General features: G+C 33.5%; 1 protein-coding gene across 1 annotated transcript; it reads left to right on the forward strand.

Annotated features, from left to right (window-relative positions):
- Nucleotides 1-5326: 5326 nt before the first annotated feature.
- LOC131652610 (vacuole membrane protein KMS1) lies at nucleotides 5327-10524 on the forward strand. Its single transcript, XM_058922520.1, has 8 exons — nucleotides 5327-5751; nucleotides 6850-7061; nucleotides 7483-7561; nucleotides 7827-8126; nucleotides 9160-9296; nucleotides 9418-9534; nucleotides 9720-9899; nucleotides 10035-10524. Exons 1-8 carry the CDS (start codon nucleotides 5694-5696, stop codon nucleotides 10203-10205), a joined length of 1254 nt encoding a protein of 417 aa, XP_058778503.1. The 5' UTR covers nucleotides 5327-5693; the 3' UTR covers nucleotides 10206-10524.
- Nucleotides 10525-16618: the final 6094 nt, after the last annotated feature.

Below are 16618 nucleotides of genomic sequence, written 5' to 3' on the forward strand. Positions count from 1 at the left end.
TTGATGTTGATGAAAATATATGGTGTGTTATTTATAGACTTATTGGAGTAATAATGACCCAACAAACCTTATCTTGCTTTCAGTGGATGTTTCAGAAATGCACTTCCGAAAACAGCCCTGAAGCATTAAATTTTCAGAAATATACTTCCGAATTTAGCAGAGACAGAACATAAAATTGATTTTTGATGTGTGCAGTCTGTTTTGACAAATAGCACAAATTGAACCAATACAACCACATGTAATGAACATAACATAAACAATGACAATATTAAATATATATATATATATATATATATATATATATATATATATATATATATATATATATATATATATATATATATATATATATATATATATATATTATATGTATTGAATCAGTTTGATTTTATATTTTAAACGACAATACATACAAAAAATACACACATCCGGTCATTACAAACAAAAAATATTCGGTAAAATCTGAAATGCTCCGAACTAATCCTCACCGCTTAGTTCTAAAACCGACAACTTCTTAGACCACTCTCCATTTTCCACAACATAGGTGTTTTCGGAGATGCATCTCCGAAATCTAGAAAAAAAACTTCGGAGATGCATCTCCGAAGCAGGGGTATTTTGGGGTTTTCAGCAGGGGTTATCCCCACAGGGGGTCTATAAAGAAATTGTCTTATTTTTTTAGGTGTTTTTAACTTTTTTGATCCATCTATTACAAAACCAAGTTTTTTTTCTCTCAACTTCACTTCTCTTAGAATTTTGTTGGTCTCCCCTCCATTTTTTTTCATATGTGACTGTGACGATTATGATAAAAAAAATATTTTTAATGACTTGTAATGATTAAATAATTTATTATTAAATATTTTTATTAAATAAATTAATGATTTTAATTATATTTGTAAATTAATAAATATTTAATTATGTTGTCTAGATACATTATTTATTTAATATATCTAAAAAAGAGAATCTTTTCTTATAAATGAGACCGGGTGTATCATTTTAAAACAATAATATTGGGCCTTATGCCCACCTTTTCCTTTTAGCTTTGATCCGATATACAAGATTTCAATAGCATATGTGTGGCTTAAGTTTTATAATTGCAAACAGAATAATGTGGGACTTTGTTGACAAATAAAACCCATATGTTAGTATTTTCAACTCAGGAAACTGCAAGATACATCCATGATGATAGCACCTAGAAACTATCAACCTAGGAAGCATTAAAACTGCAATGGTTACTTATACGTTATCTTCAGAACTTTAGGCTTCTTAATTGTGTGTTGTTACCTGAATGATTGTTACAAGAATAAAAGAAACATGTGTTTGTCCAAATTGTTCCCCAGCTGCATCTTTTGATTGATTCTAATTGTAGTGATGAAACCACTTTTAAGGTGTTTTCTAGATGAGATCATAGCATATGTTTCCTTTATGGATTCAATCCTTTACTGTGTTGCTTATGAGAAAATGAATTTTTATGAATTAGTTCTATTGGCATAAACACCGATTAGACTCTCTTGCTTGCAAGCAATTCCACTTTCTTTGCTTTATCACCAATGCAACATAAATTGATTAAGCCGTCACACTTCTTGAAACGGTTCTAGAAGATGTGGATCTTGTAATTTCTTGAATTGAAAATACTAACATATGAGTTTTGTTTGTCAACAAAATATCGTAGTTTTATTTACAAGTAAAATGAGTCTTTATAAAGTTTAGTCACATGCATTAATGTAATCTTTTTATATTGGACCAATGCTAAAAAATTAATTAATTTCTAAAAAAATTGAACTAAATTTATTAATAATTAATTAATTTTAAAAATAACTGAATTAAAATTATCGATTTACTCTATAAAAATATTAAATAATGAATTATTTAATCATTAAAAATAAATTAAACAGAAAACCAAAAAATACATCTAAAATCTCACAAGAACGTATATGGGCTTTGAGAAATTCTAAGTATACTTCTCCAAATGGAAATTGAGAGTAATCTAGTTCAAAATTGCCAAGTAAAATCAACTTAGCGTTATTGACTAAAAAATAGTTTTAATAAATAGTTTTTTATCTCTCAATTTTATTTTTTTTTGAAATATTTTAGTTCCTCGCTCCATTTTGAAGTTAAATTTAAAGACATAAACGTACTTATATGAACAAATATAAGATTACACATTGCACGTATTTCTCATGATGATTCTTCATGGTCGATGAGGTAATCCTTTGCCTCGTGGATACTAACATGAACAATTTTTTTACTGACATTCCTTTTTAAGAAGAAATTAAGAAAGTTGTTTTTAATATGAATAAGGATAGTGCCGCCGATCCTCATGGATTTGATGTGATGTTTTATCACACCTATCGGTCCATAATCAAGAAAGAGTTTATTGGAGTAATCATTCAATTTTTCAATTCTGGTTGGATTTTACCCAAATACAACTCCAAGAACATCATTCTGCTGCCTAAATACAAGGATGTTGATTATATGGAGTCTTTTAGACCAATTGCTCTTGCCAACTTTAAATTCAAGATAATCACTAAGATTTTGGTTGATAGGCTTGCTTTATTCATGCCATCTTTAATCTCTACAAAGCAAAGAGGTTTTTATTAAAGGGAGATGTATTAAGGATTGCATCTACACATCTTCTGAAGCCATAAATCACCCGCACAACAATTTTTTTGGTGGCAATATTGCTCTCAAAGTGGACAACACCAAGCCTTTTGATACTACAAACTGGAATTTCCTGATTTATGTTATGCAAAAGTTTGGATTTAATCTTGTTTTCTATAACTGGATCCATAATATCCTTTCCTCTGCCTATCTTTCGATCTCCATCAATGGTGCATCTAAATATTTTTTCACCTGCAAAAGAGGGGTTAGGCAAGGAGATCCCTTCTCCTCTCTTCTGTTCTGCCTTGCTGAAGAGGTCCTTAGCAGAAGCCTCTCAAAGCTTGCTCTTGATGGAGATCTCAAGCTCATCAAAAGTAGCAGCAACCTCTTTATTCACTTTCATGTCATGTATGCGGATGACATCCTCATCTTTTGTAAAGTTAAACTCTCCAATATTGAAGTGTCGGTCTCTCTTTTTAAAAGGTACTTCTTGGTTTCTAATCAGCTGGTGAATACTTCCAAGTCCTCAATTTTCTTTGGCTCTATCAACAGCTCCAAGATTCAAACCTTTCTAAGCAAAACTGGTTTCTCTAAAGGTTCTTTACCTTTTATGTATATTGGGGTGCCTCTGTTCAAAGGTAAACCCAAAGCTCCTCATTTCAGGCCTATTGTTGACATAATTATGGCTAAGATGTATGATTAGAAAGGTTTTAGTCTGTCCATGGTAGGGAGAGTTTGCTTGGTCAAATCCATTATTGAAGGAATGCTCACTCACACCATATCAGTTTACTCATGGCCAACTACTGCTATTTTAAAGGATATAGAGAAGGCAGCAAGGAACTTCATCTGGACTGGTTCTATTATCAAGAAAAAGCTTTGTGTGGCAACTTGGCATAAGATGTGCAAGCCTAAGTATCATGGAGGGTTAGGTCTACGATATCTTTTAAGGCTTAATGAGGCAGCAAATATAAAGATGGTTTGGGATCTCGGGACCAGTGTTGAGTCGTGGGCTGTAATTCTAAGAGCCAGGGTCATGAAAAACCTTGGCACTATAAAGCATCATATTTCTCCTCCATTTGGTCTTTTATTAAATTTGGATGGATCATTATAAATTAACACAGTGCTTGGATTTTTGGCAATGGTTCCAACATTAACTTTTGGCTTGATAGTTGGTGCAGATCTCCTCTTGTTATAAGCACCTCTATGAAGTTCCTGCAGCTTCATGGTATATCTACCAGCTCTAAAATCTATGATTTCATCAGTGATAGAGCCTGGTTGATTCCCACTATTTGGTCAGATTTATTCCCTTTCTTGGAGCTAAGGCTTAGCCAAAAACTTCTTGGGAACTTAGATATGGATGATATGATCATATGGTCTCTTTGTACTTTTGGAACCTTATCTTTTCAAGATGCTTACAAGTTCAAAGCTCCATCTTCTCCTTTTGACTGGACTAAGGCTATCTAGAGATAGGACATCCCTCCCTCTAAATTTACTTTTATCTGGAATTTGATGCTAAACAAGCTGGCTACTGATGAGAACCTTAAGATCAGGGGCTGTAATGTTGTATCCATCTGTAGCCTTTGCAGAAGCTCGAATGAAACATCACAACATCTTTTTTTTGATTGCCCTTTCTCAAAGAAAGTCTAGTACTGATTCTCTAACATGGCTCAGTTGCGTTTCGGCCCTGATGTCTTAGAGACTTAGTGGATTTTTTTGCTCCACAGGAAGATCTAATCAGGGCTTCATGCTCCTCATTGCTGCCTCTATTTTCATTTTGTATAGATTATGGGAGGCTAGAAATAATGAGAGATTCAACAATTGTAAGCCCAATATTAAACACACCATTCAAATAGTAAAAATTCAACTTCACATTACTGCTCACATTTCAACTTCCAATTCTAATGTTCTTTTTCTAACTTCAAGCTTCTGAAGGCTTTCAACATTATTATTAAACCCCCTAGAGCCCCAAAAATCTTCGAAGTCATTTGGCATCCTCCCATCATTGGTTGAATTAAGTGTAATTGTGATGGTGCTTACAACCATAAGGGTGCTTACAACCATTTTTTGTCCCATCCTTTTGATAATATTTCTTTTTTAATATACAACACTTCATTAAAAGAACGACAAACCATTAAAATTGTTCTCACAATATAACATAAAAATTAAATTTATAAATTTAGAGGCTGTCAACTAAATTAAACACAAAATAAACAAAATATAGAATAGAGGATCAAAGCTCATAAAAAAATGGCAAAAAATGTTATTTAATTAGAGGTTAATATTTCATTTTTTTAAATAGTAGGATCAAATTTAAATTAATAATAATTAATTTTTATTTATTTTAGTGGATTTTTTAAAATTAAATTATTCTAAGAAATTGCAAAAATTATTCTTTCAAACTAACTTACATATTTGAATTAATGAAGTAAATTGGAATAAAATAAAATAAAGTTATTTCTCATTACTTGAATGGATAAGAAAAAGGATATAATGAAGCAGAGCATGCCGAAATAAATCACATCTCACTTCACTTATTTTTATACATTTAAATTAAATACAATAACAAACTCACTCTATTCTATCCTCAAATATCTAAACAATGTTGTTGTTTTAAAAATCCAAACATTCCTTAAGAAATTTACATACCTAACAAATATTTTTTCCATATATGAAACATTTGATGAACGATGATTATCTATAACTTACGTGCCACTGTTTGTTACGGTTTTTCAGATTAGTTTAGACGTAATATTGCATATATTTCTCATAAAACAGATTAATTAATCTCCACTAACGTACACAATTTTATTTAATGTCACATCAAAATCAAAATCATCTTATAGGTGATTTAAAATTTCCCAGCCCCGATCTTTACGCTAAGGTTTCTCTCAAATAAGTTGCAATTTTTTTAGATCTGTGAATTGCAATTTCAATTCTCTCTGTTTTCTTTAAACTCATGCTTCTGTCTCAAACATTCTTGTCTTTCACCGTTTCCGATAGCCGCAAAACGTGAAACAAAGTACTCAAAGGTTATTGTTTTATTGATTGATTGCATACCCAAGATAAAAAATTTGATCTTTAGCATGTGAGTAATAATGGGTTCTGAAAATTTATCACCGTCTTCTTCTGGGCACATTCATATGTCAATCTCAGGTTTGTTTTTTTGTTTTGTTTTGTTTTTTTCTTCTTATAATCAGTGTTTTAGCATTCACTCATTGATGATTTTGTTGGGTGTGGAATTTCATTAGTTTTGGATCTGTGAAATTGGATGTGTATTATATAGATAGCTATTAGATTGGATTATGACTTGGTTTGATTTTGAATGGATGGTTATTTTATGTATGCGATGGAAGGTAGTTTTTATTTTGTCAGGGTTATTGGAAAGTGCCCACTTTCTAGTTTTTTTGATGTATCCGACTCTCAGTTTAACCTTAATTTGAAGTATTGTATTCCTCCCAAATCTAAATCCAAAGGAGTATATTTATCATGACCTATGAAGCACATACACTGTCTCTAGACACCGGATAGACATATGCATGGATAATTGTTGGAATTTCCGTCTTCATTGCGGTCCGCCCCAAGTCGCCCAAATCGTCCATGCTTCGGCTTCATTGAGGCCCGAGCGTGAGGGTCTGTGTTGGAATTTCCGTCTTTATTGCGGTCTGTCCCTAGTCGTCTAAATTGCGACATTTGGCTTGCATTCATTGCAGCCTCCAACACCTTCATTGTTTTGGGTTTGAAGGGGTGAATTTAATCCCACATTGCTTAGATATATAGCCTAGCCTGTGTTGTGTTTGTAAGAGGGGGACAATCCTCACCTTACAAACCGGTTTTGTAGGAATGAGTTAGGCCTAACCCACACATTCTAAGATGGTATCAGAGTCTATCCTAGATCACTTGTTAGGCTTCCCGCATCGTCCACGCCTTGGCCTCACTGAGTCCCGAGCGTGAGGGGGTGTGATGACGCTACACATATCATGATAGGCTATGTTATGGTTAAATTAGTTTATATGGGTTATAGAAGCTGTTACTATGTTTCATCACAAAGGAGAAGTTGAATTTCTAGATAAGATTCAAAGATAATTGACTATTTGAACATAAACAAGTTATGATATGATAGCTATTAGACTTAAGATAAAGCGTAGAGTTTGCTATAAGTAAATCTATTTGCAAACTTGGCTTGCCATTATGTTTGAAAAATTCTCCTAAAAGTAAAAAAAATAGGTTGATTGACATGTCTTTATTTTGTAGGGCTTCATGAAAAGCACAAAATGGAGCTAGAAAATTTGACTCTAACCACACAACCTTTCAAAACATTGAAATACTCCACATTGGCAGTTATTCAATACATTAAGAAAACAATGTTGTACTTATTGGCAAAAGGGGGATGGCTTCTGCTTTTCAGTGTTTTGGTTGGGACTCTCGGCGTAGTGCTGATGACCCAGGGTTGCCTGCATGAGAAGGTAGTTTTATGTATTCAGTTGGTATCTTATGTAAATTTGTTCTGTGCCAAAACGCATTCCATTGGAAACAAGTTATTTCTATTGTTGTTTACTAGTTTAGGATATAATATGCAATACTACCTTGGTAATCTAATCTAGAAATTCAAGCCCTCTTAAATGTGCAAAATGCAGTAATAGTAGAAAACTTGTAACCAGCCTAAGTGTTCACATTGGTATTTAATGTTATTGTTGTCACAAGATTAAGCTTATGAGGATGAAATTTCTTTTAATTGTGAAAACTGTTATGTCCTGGATCATTTTTTTAAAGCTATACTTCTACCTTACTACACACTCATTTAATCATACCTTATTTTTCCAGATAGTTTTGGTAATTTTGTTTACACACTCACTTCGAGTCTATAAATGCTTGTTCTTTTTGCAGCATCTGGAGGAGTTTCTTGAATATTTCCGCTTTGGACTGTGGTGGGTGGCCCTTGGGGTTGCGTCTTCAATTGGTCTTGGTAAGTACAATAGGCGTGCGCCAAAATAACTTGTACTTTTCAGTATTGCGGAAGGGACTCTTGTGTGATTTGACCTAGAAGTAAAGGAGTTATTTTTACAATGAATGTTTTATACTAGAAATTTTAGGGACATTCCAATCGTTTTTCTTCCACCATCTTCATCATATGCCTTGTAGTCGTTGTCATTAAGTTTGCATTTTCCCTCTTTTATTTATGTGTGTGTGTATGTAGGTAAATTATTCTCTTACCATTTTATTTGATTCAGGATCTGGTTTGCACACATTTGTTCTATATTTGGGTCCCCACATAGCACTATTTACAATAAAAGCAATGCAATGTGGCCGAGTTGATTTGAAAAGTGCTCCGTATGATACAATACAGTTAAAAAGAGGTCCTTCTTGGCTTGATAAAAATTGTTCGCAGTTTGGGCCGCCATTATTCCAGTCAGAGTATGGTTCTCGGGTTCCACTTAGCAGCATTTTGCCTCAAGTTCAGATGGAGGCTGTTCTATGGGGTTTGGGAACGGCTATAGGGGAGCTTCCTCCTTACTTTATCTCCAGAGCAGGTATGCTAGTTTATCATATACTATTTTATCGATCATAACATGGTCATTATTAAGTTGTCATGATAGCTTGATTTTGGTAGCACATTATTATTCAGAAAAAAAAATGATTGCCTTTGGAATATTTTATTATTACTTTTCACCTCTGTCTTGTATTTTTACTTGCTTCTATACTATGATGGTGCAGTATTCTGAAACTCATTTCTGTTATTTATCAATGAGGTGTATGGAATAGCTTATTTGATCTTATCTCCCAACATGAATACTTAAATTAGTGTTTGGATACACTTATAAGTGGGGGCAACCCTTATCCTATAAGCCGGTTTTGTAGAGATGAGTTAGGCCCAGCCACATTTTTTAGCATGGTATCAAGAGCCTTGTTTAAGATTCGGTGGGCGACCTTCTATCAAGTCACCCACCATTTATTTTCATGCTCCAGTTGTCCAGCCCTGGGTGTGAGGGTGTGCGTGTTAAGAGTCCCACATCAGACAATATATGACTTGAACATGTGTTTATAAGTGGGGAAAATCCTCCTCCCCGTACAAGCCGGTTTTGTAGGGACGAGTTAGGCCCAATCACACTTTTTAACACAAATAAATGATTATGATCAACTCCAAGGATCATGTTATTGTTTTGAATCTCATGGAGTTTTACATTTTTCACGAGGTTTTGAAATAATGCACCATGTTGTATAGCGTACTTTGAAAGGAATTATGAAGTTAGTCTTGAGGCTTGGTTATGAAAATAACATGATTGTTAGAAAGTTTGGATCCATTAGACAGTTTTGAAGTAAATTAGGTAATGTGAATGTGTGAATAACTACTGCACGAAACAAAAAAAAAAGAGTTTGGTCACGTCTAGGGTTGGAGCTAGAGAGTACTAAGAATGTTTCCTGAGATTTTCAAAACCAAAAACAGCCTTCTTTTTCTAAGAACATGATTTCACCCTTAGTTCATTTCCCCTAATTTTGTCCTTATTAGTTTGTTTAGGAATTGGTTTGTACATGATTCTAATTCTAATCAAATCATTCATGTAGCGCGCTTGTCTGGGAGCAAAGTGGATGGCATGGAAGAGTTAGATAGTGAAGATAAAGGAGTCTTGAATCAAATCAAGTGCTGGTTTTTTTCTCACACACAGCATTTAAACTTCTTTACCATTCTAGTGCTTGCTTCGGTTAGTATCCATACACTTAACTCTTCATTCCAGTATACACTTTTCTCCTTTCTTCATTCCGCTGTTCATGTTTGCATCATAGTGCTTGACCAATTTTTGCAATACTGAATATATATTTCAGGTGCCAAATCCCCTATTTGACCTTGCCGGCATCATGTGTGGGCAATTCGGAGTTCCCTTTTGGAATTTTTTCCTTGCAACCTTGATTGGAAAGGCAGTTATTAAAACTCACATACAGGTATGTATAGGTTTGGTCATTTACCTCCTATTTTATCCTTTTTTTTTGCGCTTTCGTTTGCTTTTACCTCGTGAAACGGGTTCACCTGGTTCAATTTGGATCGGTTAGAATTCTGTTTGTGCCAAAAGCTTAACTGAAGGAGCATTAGTTTTGATTGGCCGTATACGTAATATTCTTTTTTGCAGACGGTATTCATCATCTCAGTTTGCAATAATCAACTTCTCGACTGGATAGAGACTGAATTTATCCGGGTTCTCAGCCATGTACCAGTTTTCGCATCCGTTTTGCCTAAACTGGTTGCTAATCTCCATGCAATGAAAGCTAAGTATCTGAAAGCACCTCAACCAGTTTCTCCTAATACACAGGTACCGATTAAATGCAGCGTAATGTGTAAATGTTGAATTACTCAGAACTACTGATTACTTAATTTAAGCCTCAAAAGCTCTTGTTTATTTTTCGACAAATATCTCATTTTTCTGAAAAAATATTGTCACCTTCAGGGGAAAAAGTGGGATTTTTCTTTTACTTCAATCTGGAATACTGTGGTATGGCTCATGCTCATGAACTTCTTCATCAAGATAGTGAATTCAACCGCGCAGACGCATCTGAAGGAAGAGCAGGAGAGCGAGCTAGCCGCATTAAGCAAAAAGTCAGATTCAGACACACAATGAAATGCGTTATTATTTTTGCGGATCCTCTGGCTAGATGAAACTTGAAGCTATTCCTGAAGCCTCCATGGGAGTTACTTCAAAAACTTGAAGCTATTGCTTCTATATACAAAGTTGGTAACAAAAGTTTCCAGTTTTATTTGAAAAGTGTAACTTGGGTTGGGGGCAACCATTGTTTGGATATTAGATTTATTATTATAGATATTAATTTAACCTCTTAATACATTAGCTACTGTTACATTTTGGAATCATGGAGATTGATTCCTACCATTCTTTTGCAATGGCAAGACAAATTATTATTAGTTCGTTTATTTCTGTTAAATCACTTCAAGAAGTATATCAATTATCAACAAGTGCTATAAATCAAATATAAAACATGTCTGGTGATTTTGACACAATAATGTATATAATTTTTATGAATTTAAAGGTGTTGGTTCACATTAAGTTTTTTTATTTGAGACATAAATCAGATTATAATTGCAAAAGAATTAAGATATTATGTGAATTATCCAAGTTTGACCTATGAAATATTTGATTAAGATATGTTAAAATAATATTATCTGATTAAAGATGTTTATCATTCATTATACACAAATATGAAACATGTTTATCACAATCAGATAATTTAAAAGTGATGGATTATGAGTTTGAATTTAAAGTTCAGTATATTATATTAATATTGTTGCAACTATCAACTTAATGAATTTATAAGACCATACAAATAAATTTAAACTTAAAATTAAACTTAATTGCATTAATGTTTGAAATTAACTTTAAAAAGTTTGACATATATATAAATAGAGCCGACTCGTCTATATTCATATTTAGTGATACACTTGTTTATATTTATTGTCTCTCTAAATTTTTACCTATGATTATTATTTTTCTCTATGTCTTTAAGATTATATTCTAAAGAGCGTGAAGATAAAAATGATAGAGATACTAAAATCTAATAGATCCTTAACATTCTTAAACATGGTCAATTAAGGAAAGAGTCTTTAAACCGAATTGACCAAATTTGATACATGCGAACCGTCCAAACTGGGCTTGATGCCCAAGGGACCCGACATGTTGTACGCTATCATTCTACCCTATGTCAGACCGCTCCTCCGCCCATCGAAGAAAGCGACTGTTGGACCGCGTCGTCGACTTTCGAACGGTCGCTGAATCATCGTGGATCCCAACCCCACCCACTGGATAGTCTATTCTAGCTGTGTCATCTGTTGATTTTTTTCTCTTAGTTAGCCTTCTGATTTTTGAAAATTTTAAAACATGTTTTTTTGTTCCATCACTTAAGTTTTTGATAGATACTTCTACTATTAGAAAAATACAACCATACATTGTTAAATCTAATTTAATATCAATGTTTTAATTTAATATATTGTGTAATTCTTTCAACAATTGTTATATTGCTAGATTTAAACTAAATTTTAAGTTATTATAAACTCTTTTATGTTTAACCTTTACATAAGATTGATGTCGTCGTTAATTAATTCTATAGAATACAAACCTAAGCAAAAATGTTGCTCAAATTATTTATGACAATGACTTTAAAACTAACTATAATGAAGTAATATATCAACAACTTGTTAATGTTAATAATACCTAAATATAAATAAATATTATTGTTAAGGTTTTCAAAAATATTATTGTTAGCGTAATATATCACTAACCTTCCATTTTTTTAAAACTATTGAAACTAGTGAAAGCCAATAAATAACAAACACGTAGTTAAACAAACATTCACAAAAAGTGTTTTAATTTGATGACGAGCTCCCATTAATATAGGAGTGGAACTCCTTATCGTAATTTCCAAAAACAATATCATAAACAAATCTTATCCACAATGTGGTGAAGTGTAGACAAATTTCATAAAAGATAAAGTAAGAATTAATGTGTGGATAAATTGTTATATGAAACTTAGTGAAAACGTGTTGTACCTAAACCATTACTCGTAAGAGTCATAACTCATACATTCATTGGCCAAGTTAGTTAATGGATAAGAAAAAGTTACATACATTTTTGAGACATTATATATCCGTGCCATCCTTTATCACTTCATCTTCTTTCTTGTGAACACAAAAAATGCATGACTTGACCAACTTGCACCATTGCTTTAGTACTTTTACAACAACTACTAGGATCTTCCTTTTCTTTTCTATGATTTTGTTCTTTGCTTCTTATCCAATTGAAGATAGTAAATCTAATGGCTTTCCCAATTCAAATATTGCTACCACTACCATTGTTTTGGATGAGGAATTTACAATTGGTCAATTTTGAGGACTCCAACTTAGACAATAGTACTGTGATTCTTTACAATTGTTGGCCACTTTATGTTTTTGAATTTTCTTATAGTGGCTTACACGTCATTAAAGTGGAGAAAACTATAAAAGTTAGATAAACAAAAAGTCAATATACTCAACCTCTTTAGTGTGAATCCTATTTTGAGGTCATACTGTTATCTTGATTTTAAATTGTTTAGGGCTGTTCTACAAAAACACATTATACTTATTTGTATTGATTTTAAAATTTAAATAAAAAATAGTTTTATTTTTATTTTGCTAAAAGCTGTTACTATAATTTATAATTAGAATATATTCTCTACACTTCACCCCATCGAAACAAAAATATATTTTATGTATCAATTAATTATTTATTTGAAATAATTAAATATACATTATTACAAGAAGATGCGATAAAATTATACAATTGATCAATTTTTACAAAATTAATATATTTTAATAATAAACTTGTATTTGCATTGGGTATAGTAGAAGAGACTATGTGTCTTTACCCAATTGTCTAGTTGGTTATTTATAGATGCAGACATATCATATACACCCTCCATTCTCTTTTATAAGTAAATTTGACTTTTTGCATTTATTCAATAAATGATGTATTTAGACTATATATAAACCAGATACATCATTTATTCAATGAATCTAAAAAGTTAAATTTTGCTTATAATAAGAAATGGAGGGAGTAAAAGCTAGTGGAGAGATCAGTTCTCGTGCCTACAAAATGGGCCGCACATTTCCTGATTTTGATTCATTTAGGGAATGACTGGGTTTAGTCATCACTTTATGTTGGAAGTGAGATCATTCTAATGACAAATTTAGCTATCTATTGAGGGAAATGAGTTTGGCTCAATCACATGATCACCATGTGACCTCGCACTTATTATCCAAGTATCCCCTCATATTATTTAAGAGTTTGAGAGTCGGTGGGCCAAGCCCATCGGGATTTTATCAAAGATATCCTAATCCACAGTCTCTTAAGACGATGCATGTAAGGATGTAGTGATTTAAGCCAAGATATCCCAATCCAAAGCCCCTCAAGCACGAGGCTAATAAGGGTGAAATGGTTAAGTCAAAATATCTCAAATCACAGTCTCTCAAACATGAGGCATGTAAGAGCGAAGTGGTTAGGTTAGGATATTCTAGTTCACAATCCATCTAGCACAAGACATGTAAGGGTGGAGTGGTTAAGGTGCCTTCCAAGGCTACATCGACCAACTTGCTTGCTAGACACACTTATTTGGGTTTGGTATTTAGTTGCGATGTGTCACGAATTGACGGCAAACAATTTATGACTTACAATTGAACTTTGGGTAATATGGTAAAACTTGTAATTAATAGTGCAATTAATGTAGAAAATGATTAAAACATATTTTGAATGACTAAATGATCCTGGTCGTTTATTTATTTGCAAGCTTGTGATTAAGTCAGTTGATGCTCTGTCATAATAATGATGGTTAGGAACCTATGGATGCCTACTCGGCCTAGGAAGCCATTCTCCCTTTATAAACATGTAACCCTCAAATTTTCCCTTTTTCACAGTTTCTACAATACTCTTTTTCTTTGAATCAGAGATTGTGTTTTTCATCCATCATTTCGTTCAACCAACACTGCCTCATGTGAATCTTCGACGAATGTATTAAGTTCTTATTCTCTTTCTCTATTTTAACTTTTTGAGTTTAAACAATGTTGTTCATTCGAGAATGTGAAAAACACAAAGGTTTAGTATAGCCTGAGAGGCACGATGAAAGATACAAGATTTGGAATAGTTGTTAAGTGAATTCGAGCCCTCGTGATGGAAGAGTTGATTGGAAACTTGTTGAATTACAGGATGTTTGGGAATTACGACAATCATTCTAGTATCTCTGATTGCAACAAGAGCAATGATAATGCCTTGTTTTGTCCTCTTCTTTCCTAGGACATGTACGATCGTTGATGTAAAATACAAGTACTACTCACTTCAATGGAAAAAATGATACCATTAATTCCATCTTCAATAGAGCGACTAGTATGGTTGTGTTTCTTAAAAGTCTATTTATATTCACTAGTGGAGACGAGGATGGCATCTTATAAAAACCATGTACTGAGGGTGAGACAACTAACCTGGAGAGGCCATAAGGCACAAGAGAAAAATTATTCAATATGTACACATGTCATTTTTGACATCAGGGTGAAGATCATGTTTACTATGTTTAAGTTTGAGGTCTGGCGAGCCGTCAACGTCTCCCCTTTCACCTTCATCTGAGCAGTCGGGCTTTCAATAGGGGGTTTGAGATTTTTCGTAGGGGTTTTGATATCAGTCCTACGATAGGTATTTCTTTTCTTTCTACTACGCCAAAGGCATCGACAAGGTTGGTTGGGCCTATATAAGTTCCCTCCCCAATAGAGACCAACTCACTCCATACTCGTTAAACTATAAAAATTTGAAGGACAAGCTTATATGAGTACATGACAAAGGGGAACACTCAATGGTCATCTTTCAATAGGTCGGTCAATATTGTTTGCCTTTTTATTGGAAGAGTAAACATGTGCTGATGAACGATTTTAACAATGACAATTTGAGCGACACAAAGGAAGATGTCGTCGACTTCTTAGTGGTGTTTTGTGTTTCGAATGTGAGGGAAATGATGGGTCATGAGGAGGATGATAAAGCATTTGATGAATATTTGCACAAGTGTTAATTATACGTATGTTTTAAGTTGATTTGTTAATTTATTAATTTTTTATTCTTTTTTTGGGTGATGGCTCCCTTGACAACTTCGAAGAAAAAAGCGTTGTTGAAGAGGAAACAAGTAGAGTGAGGATAGGTAGGGTTCCTCCAACCAAAAGATACACCCTTCTAGCTTGATAACTCGTGCTGAAAATAAGAGAAAATAAGAGGAGGAAGCTCGAATCATCCAGGAGACCCTCCTTTCAACAGTAAAGTCGGCTTATCATGGTGAGACCTAGTCTTGTCCCCAAGCTAAAAAACAAAAGATGACAACATAGTGAACTCCAATCAATTTTAAGGTGGACACATCCATATATTTAAAAGATGAGGTACCTCTAGATAATGATGTGGTATCTCATTCCTAAGGAACATCTTCATTACCTCCTTTTAGAAGTAAGAATGAACTATTTTTTTGGGATAAGGATTTTACAGTGTGAGCTACGTACACGATCATCCCAACCTTCCCGGTTGTCTTAATACGAACAATAAGAAGAACGAGAAATAATTTCTCAATATGGATAATATGATCAGGTTGAGAAGTACGCAGAAGCCCTCAAGAGCCAGTTAACAAAGGTGAAATACTATTTTGGCCAAAATAAGGTTTTGTTGGGCTCGACCAACACGATTCTCTCCCTCATAGGTTAAATACCATCAAAAGGATGAACATTATTTGGAAAATTTAGAGGTGTACAAAAAGGAAAAGGAGGATGCATTTTGGCATGAATCATCACCTTATTAGCGTGATAAAAAAACAAACTAGATGTAATAATACTTGTGATTAAGTGAGTTCCAAAACCTAGGGATTAGGTTACCATAACATTATTTCAACTTGTAGGTTCCATGTGTAAGTCTTTCCTATATTGGGTAGGGTTCTTCCCAACTAGAGAGTAGTTTTAGAATTTTGGTATGTGCCATGACTTGTCGGAGTACTAGATTACATTCCTTCATGTCCATTTTGTGATCTAGCGTGCTTTTTGTGGAACACTTGAGAAATGTTTCATTTTCTTCGTCGACAAAATATTGTCGTAGGCATGTTGATTATATCGGTAACATGGTGTTGATGTTGCATACCATATTGGAAGGTGTTTCTTTGATAAAGGAGTGAGACATTATATGATATGACCATAAGAAATATGGCTTACAATAATGACATTTCCAGCTGTAGTCGGGAGACAACATGTGTGAGACATAAAGAATATGATGAGGAAAATAATAACAAATAAAAATATGTAAATACCTTGTGTAACTATTAAGACCATATGCATTTTACTTCTTCGAGCTTCTTTTTAATCCTGATAAAGGATGGTCTTGTTGGTCGACTCACCTTGCATATTATCGTAGGGGCGTACGATTAAGACAATTTTTTTTAGATTATGAGCTAACATCGACATAGCTCGACAATGGTGAAG

This window comes from Vicia villosa, linkage group LG2 (assembly GCF_029867415.1).
Source record: "Vicia villosa cultivar HV-30 ecotype Madison, WI linkage group LG2, Vvil1.0, whole genome shotgun sequence".
In the NCBI taxonomy this organism is placed as follows: Eukaryota; Viridiplantae; Streptophyta; class Magnoliopsida; order Fabales; family Fabaceae; genus Vicia; species Vicia villosa.

Bases quoted from the DNA above. Each gene is read 5' to 3' on its own strand.
- LOC131652610 (XM_058922520.1), top strand. From the start codon at position 5,694: ATGGGTTCTGAAAATTTATCACCGTCTTCTTCTGGGCACATTCATATG. The intron at 5,752-6,849 runs GTTTGTTTTTTT...TTTATTTTGTAG, and splicing joins CATTCATATGTCAATCTCAG to GGCTTCATGAAAAGCACAAA. The intron at 7,562-7,826 runs GTAAGTACAATA...TATTTGATTCAG, and splicing joins TGCGTCTTCAATTGGTCTTG to GATCTGGTTTGCACACATTT.